This window comes from Ahaetulla prasina, chromosome 1 (genome assembly GCF_028640845.1).
Source record: "Ahaetulla prasina isolate Xishuangbanna chromosome 1, ASM2864084v1, whole genome shotgun sequence".
Classification (NCBI taxonomy): Eukaryota; Metazoa; Chordata; class Lepidosauria; order Squamata; family Colubridae; genus Ahaetulla; species Ahaetulla prasina.
The window spans coordinates 19,789,498-19,807,401 of NC_080539.1; the positions used below are offsets into that span (position 1 = coordinate 19,789,498).

The window sequence follows — 17,904 nt, forward strand, 5'->3', positions numbered from 1 at the left end:
TGCAGAATTAATGTTCCTATTTTGGAAGAGAGTCATTTGTTTTCTGGTCATTGGAGCATGTCAAAGAAATGGGTGGATAGTGAATTCTGCAACTCAAGAAATGTTCCTCAGCATTCTACTTTTTTTCATTACTACTATCAGTAGCAATGATGGTAAAAGGGCTGGTATGCCTGTACAGGGTTTTTTCCAAGGGCAGATTTGTTTCTCAACCCATACACTGAAAAGCAGAGAAAGAGATCCATAGTTATGGTTGTTAAGTCAAGGACTACCTGTAGGAGATACATCTGATCTATAGTCCTCAAGATGCTTTCCTTTGGCACATTGGATTGCAATCTCTGGCACTACAAGCAAGTTGCCATTGTGTGCAGTCTGCCATTAGTCTTGCAACTCAGTGGTGGGTTTCAAATTTTTTTACTACCGGTTCTGTGGGTGTGCCTTGGTGGGCATGGCATGGCTTGGTGAGCGTGGCCTGGACGTGGCAAGGGAAGGATACTGTAAAATCTCCATTCCCTCCCCAATCCAGGGGAAGATCACTGCAAAATCCACATTTCCTTCCAATCAGCTGGGACTCAGGAGGCAAAGAATAGATGGGGCAAGGCCAGTCACGATTTTTACTACCGGTTCGCTGAACTACTCAAAATTTCCGCTACTAGTTCTCCAGAACTGGTCAGAACCTGCTGAAACCCACCTCTGTTGCAACTCCAGGATATGGAGATGGTTGAATACCCTTGCGTTGCGTCTAGAAAGCTAGCATGCCAAGAAAACGTTCCTTGTCATGTTAGCTTTCTGCCTGAAAAAAAAATAATCTCTGCATTATTGTATTTCTAGCCATGTTAGAAATGTGGAATCCATGCTGCAGTTTCATTTTTCCATTATGAAGCCTTCAACTTTGCTGTCTCTTCTCTCCCTTTCTTCCAGTTCAAAGGCCTGTCATCCACCCCCTTTCCAGTCCAAGTAACATGTTCTGTGTCACCAGCTTGGACCCTGATACCCTTCCCTCTGTTGCTACACTCCTTATGGATGTCATGTTTTACTCCAATGGGTATGTTCAGACTGGGACATTTTCTTTTCTAAACTTGCTTATTTTAATCTCATGAACAATATTTCTCAGAGTGGTGGGGTGAAGTTAGATCTTTCCTCAATAAATGTCTCTTCAAACTAAACCAGCCTTTCCTTGGCCCTGGTGCCTCTAGATGTCTTGGACTACAGCTCCAGTCTTCCCCAGCCAGCAAGTGTTGTTATCCAGCCCATATAGAGGGAAGGCACATTTGGTTGTTTTTCATATAAGGCTGCAATACGCTAACCATGTAGTCTTACTGAGATTCGGTCAGCTATCCCAAGTCAGGCTCCTAACAAAGAGACTCTTGAGCCCATGGCTACAAGAAGTATACTTCACTAAGACAAATTGGTTGTAGCATAGCAAAGCCAGGCCTGAGTTTTCAGGCCCAAAGCATATGGTTAACTTTTTCCCTTTCTCCCCCTCCCACTTTAATTATCTGTACTCGTCCAATTACATTCCAACAAATTGTTTTGTTGGGTTGGTGGGCAGAGGTGGGTGCTGCATTCCACGATGCAATTTTGGAACTGCCGGTGGTTCTCGTGGGATGGCACAATGCATCGTTTCGAATCCCCAGAAACATGCCCTCCCCCCCCTTCAACTTCCCCACAGCTCCCTCCCTCCAAGGCAGACACTGGCATATAATGAAACATACCTAGCACAGCATGGCAGTTTTGACAAATTCTAGGAAGCTATTTGGACTGTTCCATTTTTTCTTCAAGGGAACATGTCCCAAAGGTGCTTTTTTCCAAAAGGCAACTGGACTTCCTTCATTTTTTTTCCTTTGAAAATGTTTCACTTCTCATCCAAGAAGCTTCTTCCATTCTAAGCTACTGGTGGAGACCAGAAGGATTTCTATTCTTTGCAGTCATTTGGTCGTTAGCATTCTGAGGGCTGGCTGTTAGCAGTGGTGGAATTTTTTTTACTACCAATTCTGTGGGCGTGGCTTGGTGGGCGTGGTATGGCTTGGTGGACGTGGCAGGGGAAGGATACTGCAAAATCCCCATTTCCTTCCCACTCCAGGGGAAGGATACTGCAAAATCCTCATTCCCTCTCCAGTCCTGGGAGAAGGATATTGCAACATGTCCATTCCCTCTCCACTCTGGGGCCAGCCAGAGGTGGTATTTGCCGGTTCTCCGAACTACTCAAAATTTCCGCTACCGGTTCTCCAGAACATGTCAGAACCTGCTGAATTTCACCCCTGGCCGTTAGCTCTCTGAGTTTTTGAGGTTACTTGTATCTTCAGGGTCACCTGAATCAGATTATAAATGGGTTATAACCACCAGTCAGTTAGCTTCTTGGATGAGAAGCAAAACTTTTTCAAAGAAAAAAGCCAAGAAAGAACCATGACCAAGATGATTGAAAATCTCCATAAGATACCAAGGGAATGTGGTCCAGAAAACAGGTTCTCAGACTTCTTAATTCTGGGATATAGTTGAAAAGGTTAAAAATCCTTGAATGGCTGCTACTAGAAAGAAGGCTGGAGCATCAAATAATTATTACTGAAAGATTGCCTTCATCTAATTTTGTGAGGGCAATGTTTAAGGTTAAATTCAAGTAAAGAATAATGTATTTTTATTATTGAAAACATCACATGTTCAGGCCATTTGCCTAGAATGTCTTCACTCATTTGCTCTCTAGGAACCAAAAGGTTTCCAGACCCTTCTAGGCAATGCTGAAATCCAATGGCGGCTGCAGATTCACAATTTGAGAAATGATGCTTAGAAAAACTCCTCTCAACTTTCTACAACTCTGAGAAAAAAAACTCATAAATCCTGTATCATATATCTCCAAACCATGATAACTGGGAACAGTAATTTGACAGCCTCAGTCCATATACAGTAGACTTTGCATAAGTTGAATGGACTCTAACCATGCTTGTGTTTTGCTCTTTTCTTTACTCCAGAGTAAAAGATTTAGTGGCAAGCAATGAAGATTCTGAACACATTCGTTTTTTCTCATTTTCTCTCATTGAAGGATACATTTCTTTGGTGATGGATGTACAGACGCAGAAAAGGTAAGAGCTTATTTTATTCGATTTTTATTCGATTTTTAGAGCTGGGACAAATCTGAAATACTTGTCAAGATTTTGGATATCTGAAAGTTATGTGCATTGTCAAGAAGGGACTGAAAAGATTCCCAGAATAATTAAGAGGTTCTTGGTCCAACCTCAGATAACCATTTTTTACAGGAATATCTTTTGATGCTGCCATAACTCTCTTAGTCTTTTAAAATATTTTTATTTTAAAAAATCAGATAGAGAGAGGCACGCTGCGCAGAGTCAATATGCTAGTCTTTAAAATCACACTTATCTTCAAGAATGTGCTTAGGTTTCCCTAGAGTAGGATATATGTTGGTCTATAACATAAGACACAAGAACAGTTTTTTTCCCGAACACTGTATCACTCTGCTAAACAAACAATTGCTTCAACACTGTCGAGCTATTTACTAAATCTGCACTATTAATCTCCTCATCGTTCCCATCATCCATCTCCTTCCACTTATGACTGTATGACTGTAATTTTGTTGCTTGTATCCTTGCGATTTATATTGATATTGATTGTTTCCTGATTGCTTATTTGTACCCTATGACTATCATTAAGTGTTGTACCTTAGAATTCTTGATGAACATATATTTTCTTTTATGTACCCTGAGAGCATATGCACCAAGACAAATGCCTTGTGTGTCCAACCACACTTGGCCAATAAAAAAATCTTTTCTATTCTATTCTATTCTATTCTATTCTATTCTATTCTATTCTATTCTATTCTATTCTATTCTATTCCTGTTTATATTTAATTGATTGGAGCGAGATAGAAAGTATTCTGAGGAACTCCTCCACCTTCTGAAAAATGGATGTTTCATGGGGCCTCTGTGGCTCAGGCTGCTAATGCAGTCTGTTATTAACAGCAGCTGCCTGCAATTACTGCAGGTTCTAGTCCCACCAGGCCCAAGGTTGACTCAGCCTTCCATCTTTTATAAGGTAGGTAAAATGAGGACCCAGATTGTTAGGGGCAATAAGTTGACTTTGTATATAAATATACAAATAGAATGAAGACTATTGCTAACATAGTGTAAGCCGCCCTGAGTCTTCAGAGAAGGGCGGGATATAAATGCAAAAAAAAAAAACCTAGCCGTGCCCACCAAGATAGCCATTTTATAAAAAGACAAGTTTCTCTTGGCAGCCATTTCCTAAGATACGGTAGGCTTTAAATTCCAGTTATACTCCCAGTCCATAAAAGTTGCCTCTTCGTGGACTAAACCAAACCATCCTCTGAAAAAGAGGATGATGGATGGATGGATGGATGGACGGATGGATGATAGATAGATAGATAGATAGATAGATAGATAGATAGATAGATAGATAGATAGATAGGCAGATGACAGACAGTCAGACAGACAGACAGATGATAAATAAATAGAGATAGATGTGTGTAGACATCCCTCAGCCACCATTGAATGATTGATTCAGAATTGATTGTAAGAATTGATTGTATTTATTTATATATATTGTTTTGACACTTTTTTCTTTTTCTGCTATTTTCTCTGTCTTTTTCTCTGTTTAGATTTCCTAATAATCTGTTGTTTACAAGCGCATCAGGAGAACTCTGGAAGATGGTTCGCATTGGAGGGCAACCTCTTGGCTTTGGTATGTTACATCATACTGGTTGGCTCTTGGTTTTCTCTGTTGCCCCATCTGGATCAGGAGAAAGCCCTCTGCTCCTTTTGTGGTTGTTGCGGGTTGTTGGGTTTTTTAACTAATATTCCTGAAACACCCCCAATAATGTCAAAAAGTGCATCCCGCTGAGAAGATTATCTGAAAACTGCCCTTGTTGCTAAATGCTCCTCCAAGCTGGTGTTAAGGAATCATTATTCTGAAAGTATTACAGGTAGTCCTTGCTTAATGGCAGTAATTGGAACCATTGCTAAGCGAAGCAGTCATAAATTGACGGGCAGATAAAAATCAGGGGGAGCAGGAGTGATTTCCAAGTTCTTGCCAGCTTCCTCCCATTAATTTTCCTTGTAGGAAGCTGGCAAGGAGCATTAGAAATGATGAACTTGGCAACTTTCAATCCCACATGAGTCATGGCTCCTGGATTTTGGATGCATTCTGTAAGTGAGAACATTTGAGATATGTTGATTCAAAAATGGGTTCCCCGTGGTACTCCATTTCGCTTAGTTGAAGGCTACAAACAAATAGACACAAGAGTTGTAACGGTTTTGATATCACCATCAAGCCCTTCCCTTCTTTGGAGGTTCTTTTTTCCCCATATTTCCAAATATATCTGTGGCAACTTGAGAAGGCAGAACTTGGGAAAAGTATAAAATTGCACAGTCACTTGGTTAATTGGATCCCTCGTTTAAACATTAACTTCATTAAATCATTTTAAGAGTTACAACCTATCTAATGTCACTCGGAGATGAACGTTTTCTTAGGCTCAGAATCCGACCTTCTCTCCAACCTGCACAAATCTCTATCCCCTTAATTCCCACCTCCCCAAAAATATAAATTGGGGGGGAGGTACTTTGTGTTAATATGTTTTGATCGGCAGTTCTGTTACCAAATCATTGCAAACTATAGGAAAGTAGCTGTTCCAAGGTGACTCAGAGAGCTTCATGGTCAAATGGTAATTGACAGACTTGAACATTGGGCGCTATCTAACAAAATGAAATTCAACAGTGAAAAAAGTAAGGTTCTACATTTAGGCCAAAAAAACAAAATGCACCGGTACCGTATATGTGGTATCTTGCTCAATAGTAGTACCTGTGAGAGGGATCTTGGAGTCCTAGTGGATAACGATTTAGATATGAGCCAGCAGTGTGCAGCAGCTGCTAAAAAAGCCAACACAGTTCTGGGCTGCATAAACAGAGGGATAGAATCAAGATCACGTGAAGTGTTAGTACCACTTTATAATGCCTTGGTAAGGCTACACTTGGAATATTGCATCCAGTTTTGGTCGCCACGATGTAAAAAAGATGTTGAGACTCTAGAAAGAGTGCAGAGAAGAGCAACAAAGATGATTAGGGGACTGGAGGCTAAAACATATGAAGAACGGTTGCAGGAACTGGGTATGTCTAGTTTAATAAAAAGAAGGACTAGGGGAGACATGATAGCAGTGTTCCAATATCTCAGGGGTTGCCACAAAGAAGAGGGAGTCGGGCTGTTCTCCAAAGCACCTGAGGTTAGAACAAGAAGCAATGGGTGGAAACTGATCAAAGAAAGAAGCAACTTAGAACTAAGGAGAAATTTCCTGACAGTTAGAACAATTAATAAGTGGAACGACTTGCCTGCAGAAGTTGTGAATGCTCCAACACTGGAAATTTTTAAGAAAATGTTGGATAACCATCTGACTGTAGGGTTTCCTACCTGGGCAGGGGGTTGGACTAGATAGAAGGCCTCCAAGGTCCCTTCCAACTCTGTTGTTATGTTATGTTATGTTATGTTATGTTATGTTATGTTGTTATGTTATGTTATGTTATGTTATGTTATGTTATGTTATGTTATGTTATGTTATGTTATGTTATGTTATGTTATGTTATGTTATGTTATGAATCCAGATCTCTTTAAGATTTGAGTATTGTCTGTATTAGGATTAAGTAACCCTTTTTGGGCTCCTCCCGAGCTCCATTTTCACTGGCAGAGGGTTGCAGGAGGCTGTGGCAGCCTGAAACAGAGCTCAGGAGCCCGTTTTCGCTGGCAGAGCATTTGGGCCACCACAGGCGCCCCTGACAGGAGTGACGTAGAGCTGGTCACGTCCACCCTGGCCCCTCCACCCCGGCTCCCTGAGGTCAAACACAACCCTGATGCGGCCATCAATGAAATTGAGTTTGACACCCCTTGTCATAGACCCTTGCAACCAGGCCCAGTCAGAGATATTTTTGGTGTCTGGGCAAAAAGGTTAAGAAATATGATATATAGTTCCATATGCTGAGGATCAGGGGTGAAATGCTCCCGGTTCAGACCGGATCGCCCAATCCAGTAGTGATGGCAGCAGGTATTTCGGAGAACCAGTAGCAAAAATCCCTGCCCCCCACCATGCCCAGCTGAGCTGCACAATCATCAGAGGTTTTTTTTTTTTTTACTTTTAAAAGCATTTTTTCTTTGGCCAAAAAAATGCTTTTAAAAGTTAAAAAAAAAGCCTCTGATGATCGCGCGGCTCAGTGGGATCATCAGAGGCTTTTAAAAGCTTTTTTTCTATAACCTCTTCCAGCGGAAGAGGTTGTAAAAATGCTTTTAAAAGCCTCTGATGATCAGGCAACTCAGCTGGGATCGCCAGAGGAGCCTTTTAAAAGCATTTTTTTCTACAACCTCTTCGGCTGAAGAGGTTGTAGAAAAAAATGCTTTTAAAAGTAAAAAAAAAAAAAGTTGGCCACACCCACCCAGTCACATTACCCTCCCCCCACCAAGCCCACAGAACCGGTAGTAACAAATTTTACATTTCATCCCTGCTGAGGATGTCTGAATAAAATACATTGCAACATATTTCAGTGTCTGCTGCATGAGGCGGTCACCTCATTCTGTCTAATAACAGGGCTGGTCCTGGTTGCAGCCTGCTCCCTATTACCTAAAGTTTTATTCCGTATCTCAACTTCCTCTGTTATTTTGCCTTGGAGGGATTTTTAACAGTGCTAAATCCCACATTTTTAAGTCTGCAGGCTTCCCCTATTCTCTCAGCCCTTCCTTACCTTCTCCTTGCAACAAAGATTATGTACTTTGTAGCCTACATGGTTGTTTATGGCTTGTTTTAACGGCTCTCCCCTGCATTCACAAACACTTTGAGGCCAAGGAAATGCCGGTATGAGAAGACCAACAACTCAGAGCAAGGGAATGGATGACCTTCTGGAAACATCCCTTTTTCAGAGACAGAAAGAAAAAGAAGGCAGATATGTCCCATTAGTTTTTACATGACAGCGACCATTAATTCTTCTTGCAAGCCAACTTACAGGATCAGTTACAGGAATGTAAGATTTTTTTTTTAAGGCAGTGATATTGTCACTGCTACAATCTCTGCAGTCTCTTCTAATATGCCAGGGGGCCTTTGTTTCAATGGAGCTGGGAAGGGAGGAACCTCTCATAAATCTGAGACTTCAGTAGACGAGAGAAGAAGGCCTTTGTGAGGCTTTCAAAAACGGAGTGCAGGGGCTCACAAGTTTAGAACACCAGGTTGACAATTGGCAGCCTCGTGTTCGGGACCCGTTGCTGTCGCAGGGCAGGGTGAGCTCTTGCCACATGCTCCAGCTTCCACTAATCCAGCTGTTTGAAAGCAAGCAAGTAGATGAATGGGTACCACTCCAGTGGGCAACTTTGCGGGGACATGGAAGGAGCCCCCAACAGGGCTTCCCCGGGCAACGGTGGAGTCACCAGCAAATCCTTTCGCCACAGAAGCACATTGGTGCTTCCGACACAAAAGTATTAATATTAATGAGGCTTTCACATTTTTACTATTGCTTGTGACCATTTTCCATAGAGAAAGTCAGCAAAATAATCCAACCATTGTTAGATGCTCTGTATATAGAGAATTGTAGCTTCAGTACGTCTATAACACCTTGGGGAAAAGTGGAGACTGAAATAGCATATATCAGTTAACTGAGCCACATCCATGCTTCATTTTTAGCCTGCTATTTTCTAGCATTTTGGAGTGCAGTTCCCATAGTCCTCGCTCACTGAGAGGTAGGTTTGTAGAAGATCAGGGGCAGAACATCTGGAATGCTCCTCACTGAGGCACGTAATGGAGAAGGAGTGGCTTTGCTTTGTTGCAAAATCAGCAAACAAACAAGTTCTGAAGATTTAAATCCTTATTCTCACTCTAAAAATAGTGCCAGAACTATGCACCCTCCTCCCCCAGCTAAATCACCTTGCATATATCTGTGTCCACATGATAAGTAGGACTAAACTAAATATCTCTTGGAATGTATTATTCACCTCTTATCCTTATTGCCTTGAACGGCTGTAGTTTCTAAAATAAAAAAAAAACAGGCAGGAAGAACAGCTCTTTCTGTCTCCTGCTACATGGCTGATTTTAGCAGCAACTTCTTAGCGTCTTCCATCATTTCATGTTTATGAAACAGGCAAGCTGCTGCTGCAACTGTCCACCATTTTATTTTTTTCCGGCATACCCCAGAACGACGAAAAAAGAATTGCTACCATAGGCAAAAGGCCACTAAATTAATAATGGTCTGGTAGAAATGATCAAACACATGCCACTGTTTATATCTGTTTGTTATATTTGGCATCCTCTTTAGAACAAGTGAAAATGTGGGCCGATAGCCCATGCAGATTGAAACAAACGTGTGCTTCTGCTTTAAAATTTAATTTACAGTTTACCAACAATGCAGCACCTAAAAGTGGCCCTTTCTGAAGCTCTGAAGTTAATTTTTTTTTGGGGGGGGGGATGTATGGATCCAGTCTGGCAAGATTTCACTAGTTTTCCCTAGCAGAGCTGTCTATGAGCTTTGAAATTTCACAAGGTCTAGGACAGCAGCCCCCAACCATTTGGGCACCATGGACCGGTTCTGTGGAGGGAGGTTTTTCCACTGACCGGAGGGGGCGTGGTTTTGCATGCTGCCTGCATCCCACAAATGGGGCTTCACTTGTTTGTACGGACCGGTTTCAGGCACCAGTCCACGGATTGGGGATTGGGGACTCCTGGTCTAGGTGACGGGGGACAGTTGCTGAAATCTCTATTGCAACAATGCTTAAAGGGATTTCTGATTCATAAACTTAAGCAGAGGTTTCTGAATAATGTGAATAGGCCACTCTATGCAGAGTATTTGTCAGGGTTCCAACTAACATACCCCCAAACAAAAGAACTCTGAGGCATGAGGTCTCCTCAAAGAACATTTTATTAGAGCATGTTATATTGGCACGATGCTGGTGAAAACCGGATCTAAATGTTCCCGCCGGTTTTCCCTGTAATTAAAAGTTTTTCACTTCCCCAGAGGCATCAGTCACATGGTCCAATCAGCACACAGTCCAGACGTGGGATGACCTTAGTCTCCACCTCCCAACCACCTGCACACATGACCTTGGTTCCCAGGGGAAAGATTGTTGTTTTGGTTATAGCACCCCAGCTATCTCTACACTCCCCTCCCTATCCTTCAACTCCAATCTGTATCAGCATTGAAAACCCCAGTAGAATAGTAAGATGGCCACTGCCTAGCCAGCTTCAGAGTGGACAGTGTTGCTGTAAACTAATTTGGATGTTATTGGGACTCAGAGAATTACAGCCAAACTCTCTTTTTTCCCGTTGTGAAGTTGTAATGAGCCTTTTCTTCTCCGCAGATGAGTGTGGAATCGTGGCTCAGATCTCTGAACCTTTAGCTGCCGCAGACATCCCTGCCTATTACATCAGTACTTTTAAGTTTGATCATGCACTGGTGAGTTGATTGAGATTAATAATGTCTACGCTACTCTCAGTCTGTCGCTTGCCTTTCTCATCTGTTGCGAATCTCCAGACAGGCTTAGCCGGCTAACACCTCAGAAGAACCCCGACTTGGAGAAAGTTTATTTGCATGACCACTAACCTGTTGTCCCTAGATTCAAAAGTAATTTTACCCTGCAGATATTGGAAACATGTTTTTCCCAACTAAGCCTCAGGCAATTCCTTAATCTTCCTTATAAAAAAGAATAAGATTGTGTTGCTTATTTGCATGGGGCTTATAGAGGAAATCTACCTAAGGAAATTCCCTCCTTCGTTTGACTGAAGGTTTGAAACCTTTCAAATTCCCCTTGTTAGTAGGGATGACTTTTCATTTTATATTGATTTACCATTTTCATTAAAAGTGCAATCTCCCCCTCCAAAGAAAAATTAGAAAAATTAGGATTTATTTTTTGAAAAGTACTGTACATGAGATGGCTGTGGGAATTTTATTCCTGTTTCCTTATTAAAAAGCCAAGAATATCTGAAAAACCTGGAGGCTTTTTGAGAATCCTGGTTTCTTCTCCAACACCTCCTAGAACGACCCTCCACCATGCTATATACTTTAAAAAAAAAAGAAATATAAAAATATTTTCCCCTCAGAGAAGAATCAACTGAAACCAAATTTTGCCCACCTCACATTCATCCAGCAAAAATCTCACGAGGGTGAAGTGTGCAAATTCACTTCCAACAAACGTCAATGCCAAAATCTACCATTGCTTACCATTCTTTACCTGATCGTTATGGGGAGGTGTTGAGAATTACACAAATTCTCAACAGTTTTTCCTCTTCTATATGGTCCACACCTGGATCATATAGCTTTTCAAGCCAGGCACTGTGTATTTCTGCCCTTACCAACACATCCCCTCCAATTCTCATGGGGTGTCCATTATTTTTGCTGTTAACAAGGCATTAAGCTCCTTTCCACCTCCTGACCTTTAACCCATTAAAAGCTTGAGCAGGAAAGTCCAAACTGCACCTCCTTTTTTCCCCTGTCTCTTTGCTATTAGCATCACCTTCTTTTTCCAGCTTGGAAGCTGGTGTGTATTTAAGGGCAGAAAGTCAACATGATCTCAGATAGCGAAGGTCAAATGATTAGATCAGTTGGGTTTACTTTCCTTGAACATTAACCAAAGCAGTGAGATAAGCCCATCCACTCCTGTCACAAAACTAACACACTGACCTATTTCTCACTCATGTGATAACGTCTACATCTGGCCCTACCTCTTCAGATGAAGCTCTCACCTTACTAATGCTCATCTACCCATAAATCAGCTCCAGGCAGAGAATTTGTTGAATCAACGGGAGAAAGCTTAGGTAGCTCGTGTATTTTCTCCTTTTCTGCTTTTTGCAACACCAAATCTTTATTCCAGTTTTAGTTTTGATCATTTTCCTTTGGCTTAATAAAAGTAAGCTGTGTACTTTCCAAAGGGAAGAAGAAAAAAATGGTGAAATGTTAATGGGAGAAGAATAGAATAGAATAGAATAGAATTTTATTGGCCAAGTGTGATTGGACACACAAGGAATTTGTCTTGGTGCATATGCTCTCAGTGTACATAAAAGAAAAGATACGTTCATCAAGGTACAACATTTACAACACAATTGATGATCAATATATCAATATAAATCATAAGGATTGCCAGCAACAAGTTATAGTCATACAGTCATAAGTGGAAGGAGATTGGTGATGGGAGCTATGAAACGATTAATAGTAGTGCAGATTCAGTAAATAGTCTGACAGTGTTGAGGGAATTATTTGTTTAGCAGAGTGATGGCCTTCGGGAAAAAACTGTTCTTGTGTCTAGTTGTTCTGGTGTGCAGTGCTCTATAGCGTCGTTTTGAGGGTAGGAGTTGAAACAGTTTATGTCCAGGATGCGAGGGATCTGCAAATATTTTCACGGCCCTCTTCTTGATTCGTGCAGTATACAGGTCCTCAATGGAAGGCAAGTTGGTAGCAATTATTTTTTCTGCAGTTCTAATTATCCTCTGAAGTCTGTGTTTTTCTTGTTGGGTTGCAGAACCGAACCAGACAGTTATAGAGGTGCAAATGACAGACTCAATAATTCCTCTGTAGAATTGGATCAGCAGCTCCTTGGGCAGTTTGAGCTTACTGAGTTGGCGCAGAAAGAACATTCTTTGTTGTCCTTTTTTAATGATGTTTTTGATGTTAGCTGTCCATTTGAGATCTTGCGATATGATAGAACCCAGAAATTTGAAGGTTTCTACTGTTGATACTGTGTTGTCTAGTATTGTGAGAGGTGGAAGTATGGAAGGGTTTTTCCTAAAGTCTACCACCATTTCTACGGTTTTGAGTGTGTTCAGTTCTGTTGTACTTACTTTATTTCCAAGGGATTGGTTCATAGCATAATATAGGTAGTCCTTGACTTATGACCACAACTGAACCCAGAATTTCTGTTGTTAAGCAAGACAGTTATTAAAGTGAATTTTGCCCCATTTTGTGACTTTTTCTGCCACAGTTGTTAAGTGATTCTGGCTTCCCCGTTGATTTTGTTTTGTCAGATGGTTACAAAATGGTCATACGATGATTGCAAATGTCATCAATATGAGTCATTTGCCAAGCATTTGAATTTTGATCACATGACCATGGGGATGCAGCTATGGTTGTAAGTGTGAAAAATGGTCATAAGTCACTTTTTTCAGTGCTGTTGTAACTCTGGTCACTAAATGAACTGTTGTAAGTTGAGGACTTCCTATAGTGCTTAACTTCCCACACTCCAATGAAAATATAAGGGAACCTCAGATCAGAGGTGAGCAGAGGGTGGGTCTAACAAAAAAGGTTGGGGTTTCTTCCTTTTCTTTTTCCTCTGCAGACAATCTACTGGTCTAAATCAATGTTTCTCAACCTTAGTCAATTTTAGATGAGTGGACTTCAACTCCCAGAATTCTATGCTGGCTGGGGAATTCTGGGAGTTGAAGTCCACTCATCTTAAAGTGGCTAAGGTTGAGAAGTACTGGCCTACAAGCATAATAGAAAAATAAACCTAACCTAATACTGAATCTGCACTACTATTAATCTTCTCATAGTTCCCATCACCAATCTCTTTCCACTTATGACTGTATGACTGTAACTTGTTGCTGGCAATCCTTATGATTTATATTGATACACTGACCATCAATTGTGTTGTAAATGTTGTACCTTGATGAACGTATCTTTTCTTTTATGTACACTGAGAGCATATGCACCAAGACAAATTCCTTGTGTGTCCAATCACACTTGGCCAATAAAATTCTATTCTATTCTATTCTACAATATAATCCAAAAGATGTGGACCAGGACTATCATCCACACCAACTGTCCCATCAGAACAGGGTGGCTATCTCTGCTCTGCAAAATGCAGGCAAGAAGGTACCTCACAAATGCAAAGTATGTTATAACATGGGGGCCACCTTAGAGCTCCCACTGCTGGTGGGGACCTAGAACAGCAAAGCTTGAACACACTGGTAGGCTGAATTTGATCAGGAGAAACAATCCCTGGTGGCCCAGTGGTTAAAGTGCAATATTGCAGGCAAATTCTGCCCATTGCCTGGAATTTGATCCTGACCGGCTCAGCCTTCCATCCTTCCAAAGGTGGTAAAATGAGGACCCAGATTGTTGGGGGCAGCAGGCAAATAATGCTTACATTGTAAACCACCCAGAGAATGCTGAACAGCACAGTGGGGCGGTATATAAGCCTAAATGTTATTGCTAGCCAAACTCCAATCTTTGTTTTTGGTTTTTTTTCCCCCTCACAGGTTCCAGAAGAAAATATCAACGGTGTTATCAATGCACTCCAAGTCAGTCAACCTGAAAAATATTAATTTTTTTTTCCCAGAATGGGACCTAGGTGTATTTTAAGACAAAGAATTCTTCTCAGTATTTCCTAGCAATGGGGTGGGTGATTCTTTCTTTCTTTTTTCTTTTTTACTCCAAAGAGAGCACGGGAGAAATATTGTCATGCCACGAAGAAGTGATGAAACAAAAGACTATTGCATAGGCAAAGTGACTCCCAATAGCTTTTTACAAAAATAGTAATACAAAAAATATATATCTTCAAGGCAGGGAGGAGATGAGGAAAGAATCTTTGGGATTAAAGCACTGTGAAGGGTTTTGTTTTGTTTTTTTGACATTCCGCTCTGAAGCGAAATGTCACTATTATGCTGTTTGTTTTTGTTGTTTTTGTTTTTCCTTTGGTTGGTGTAGTTGGTATGTGCCACAGTTGCATTCTCACTGAACATGCGAACCTGGAATTGCTGATGGTGCCATTTGATCAGAAAAAAGCAGCGTGCTTCATGTTGTTTGGAGATCCTCTTGCTTAGCCAGATTGGGTCAGCGTACCCAGAAATGACTGGAACAGGAAGTAGCTTTTTTTTTTCAATCCAGGTTTGTGAATGTGTTGGACTTTCCTAACTTCTCAACCGACGTGGCTTTTCAGGAATCGGCAACAAGCTCTCATGGATACCCTTCCAGCCTGGGGCACGCCTTGTGGGTGCCCACAAAACTCAGAACGGCCTTCGAAACGTTGCAATTGCAATGGCCAAATCTAGCAGGATTTCGTAAGATCTCCTTGAGAGTTCAGGTGACATTGCCAAAACCCATCTCTTTGTATATATGTGTGTGTGTGTGTGTGTGTGTGTCTGTCTATCTGTCTGTCTGTCCCTGCTATCACGAATGATTAGATCCGTCTCATCGAAAGGTTGCTGAGTCCTGATTAGGCTTCATGCTCATCCTCCTATCTCTTGGTTTGTCTCCGCAAATCCTGATCTGGAGTTGATTTGACAAAGCTGGTCTGATTAGAAGAGCAAGAAGCCAGAGCCCATGTTTAGATTATAACACTAAGATTTCCCTCTCTGATAAATTCATGTTAGCCTAGGAACTTAAAGATTGTCTCCCCTCCCTCAACCCTTGGATGCAACACACACAACTCTTCCAAACATTGCCAATTACTAAATTTAAGATTGTTCATGTGATTGATAGGGAAACTTGTTTAATATGTAGGGAGTAATCATGTGAATGGATCAGATTTAAGTTCATTTAAATTAAACTAAGCCAAATATATAGTAGTCTTTGTTTTGGCTCTGACTTGCCACTATGGGAAAAGGGTGGCTCTTGATCCTGGCAGCTGTGTTCTGCCAGCTGCTGCTTCCGAGATGACCCAGCCTGGCTCGCAAGTGCCAGCGTGCTGGTTAGCAACCAGAAACTAGATTGTATGGATGGATGGTGGACTAGCATACTTAAGGAGAAGAAAATGTTGAATTGTGTTGCTTCCTTTTGAGTAAACCAACCATTTTAGACTATAGTCCTACATTTAGTATGAAATCCAGGAATATTTCTGGTTGTGCTATTAACATTGCAGCTGAAAAATAAAATTGAATGCTCCAGTTTTTATTGGGAAGGAAGTAGAAAAATAAAAGATGCATTGAGAGGAAAATAGAGGAATAGAAAGCCCTGGATTTGGAACCAAATCAACACATACTCGGGGGGACACTGGATCACACATGTTTAGACCTCCCATGGAACCCCACAATGTTTAAGAATAACCTTGCTGTGATTAATACCACAAACAGTTCTTCAGTAATAGCAGTCTTCACAAATTTGCATGGATGGCAATGCCAGATGTGTAAGCAAATGATTTGTGAAAGGCCTTTTATCCCAAAATTTTGGCTGAAATAGTATGCGTTAAGATGACCATTGACAAACGTTTGCACAAGCTGAGACTAGAATGAATGTGAAATATATTCTGGCTGGTTAGTTTGCGATTCTGACTGTTGTGCTAACACAGACAATTGGATTTATTCTGAAAACATGGTTACGTGCGTAGCTAGACTGTTCTCCTTGCTGTCACAGCAGGCCTCCTTCCACATCTGATTTTCTTTAAAACAAAAACAAAACAAAAATCTTAAGTCAAAAGGCAGCTGACAAGCAGGAAAGCTCTCACCAACTGACTCATTTATTGTGTTCCCTCTGATGAATGATTTGTGATAGGTAGACCTGCATTATTTGCAGATGCCATTTTGTGGATGAACACACACACACATATACCCAAGTGGCCATTTTGTAATTGCAGCTCCCACATGCTCTGGCATTCCCAAAGGGTGGAAAAGATTGCCTAATTCTGCATATCCTGGTCTCCCTTTGAATGTGTGCGTGTATGTGTGTGTGTGTGGAGCGGGGGGGGGGGAGGAATCTATCTTGGGACTTCTGTTCCTCTCTGCTTTCCTCCAGATTATAGAAAGGAAAGGAAATCATCTGGATTCCAAAAAAAAGGCATTGTGTTTCTCCACAATGACCATGGAGAAGCCTTTAACTGCAAGATGTCATTGGGTGATTAGAGCTGGCTGGCCCATCAATTAGCAGGAATAGTTTGCACACTGAAAAAGTTCCAGGGCCGGTCCGAGCGAAACGATCCTTCCCTATTCGAAATCTTGAAAGCCACTACAGCCAGAAATGACGAGACTGAACTGCTTGTCCAGATAGCCAAGCCTAACATAGAATTTCTTCCTGCCTGCAGCATTTTCCTTTGTCTGGGTGAAGGCTGCTTAAAAACAGCAGTGAATTTTGCACCTGTGTGTTTGTTACTTAATCCACTAATGGTGCTCTCCAGATGTGCTGGACCACAGCACCGTTAATTCTCAACCAGCATGATCTAGCTCATTTTTTTCACCAGCTTGGGAAAGGGTGCAACATCTGGTGTAAAAAAATAATAATAATAATGGGCGAGTTCTTGGCTCAGGTTGCCCAAGGGGTAACATTCACCAACCTGGAGCCCTCTAAACAAGATGGGCATTACGATTCTTTGAAATTCCCAGCCCCCTCTCAAAGCACTTGGATTATCTTACATCCAGTTCAGCTGCAAGGAGGAAAAAAAGGTACTTTAATTTTTTTTAAAAATGTAATTCCTTCTTGAACTATTGAAGATTACTAAAAGGGCTGCGCCCAAGCTGTAGTGTTTTGGAAATGTAAAATACAATTTCTGAATACTTATACTTAGAAAAATCTCCTCTGTGTTGCTGCAATTGTATACCTCTAAGAGAGCCTTCTGCGGCCTCCCAATACATCTTTGGTGCAAAATTTAAGTTTTGGTGTCATTCTGAATGTTTTCTCCCCTCTTTATGCCCATTCTACTTTCTACTGGATGGCAAATCATAACCTACTCATGAATGAAGGCGAATATACATGTCCTAGGATCATGTTGCAGGATCCAATCTGGGTTGGTCGCCAGGACCAGAAGTTTAGTTTTCCATGCTTTCGGACTCATGCCGGAGCCCATCCTCAGGGAACCTCTCTCATCAGAATGTGTGTCAAGTGTCATTTCACGCTTTTGCTTGAAGAGGCATGGTGACGCAGTGGTTAAAATGCAATACTGCAGGCTGACTCTGCCCAGCGCCAGGAGGTCAATCCTAATTCGGCTCATGGTTAACCATGATCC

At 41.4% G+C, this 17,904-nt stretch overlaps 1 protein-coding gene across 1 annotated transcript in view; it reads left to right on the plus strand.

Annotated features, from left to right (window-relative positions):
• Positions 1–17,551, plus strand: part of CASTOR2 (cytosolic arginine sensor for mTORC1 subunit 2) — a 96,579-nt gene extending 79,028 nt beyond the window's left edge. Inside the window, exons 5-9 of the mRNA XM_058164300.1 lie at positions 919–1,042; positions 2,964–3,074; positions 4,625–4,707; positions 10,342–10,436; positions 14,231–17,551. Of these exons, the coding sequence (XP_058020283.1) occupies positions 919–1,042; positions 2,964–3,074; positions 4,625–4,707; positions 10,342–10,436; positions 14,231–14,296 (479 nt within the window). The 3' untranslated portion in view covers positions 14,297–17,551. The remainder of the gene's footprint in view (positions 1–918; positions 1,043–2,963; positions 3,075–4,624; positions 4,708–10,341; positions 10,437–14,230) is intronic.
• The last annotated feature ends 353 nt before the right edge of the window (positions 17,552–17,904 follow it).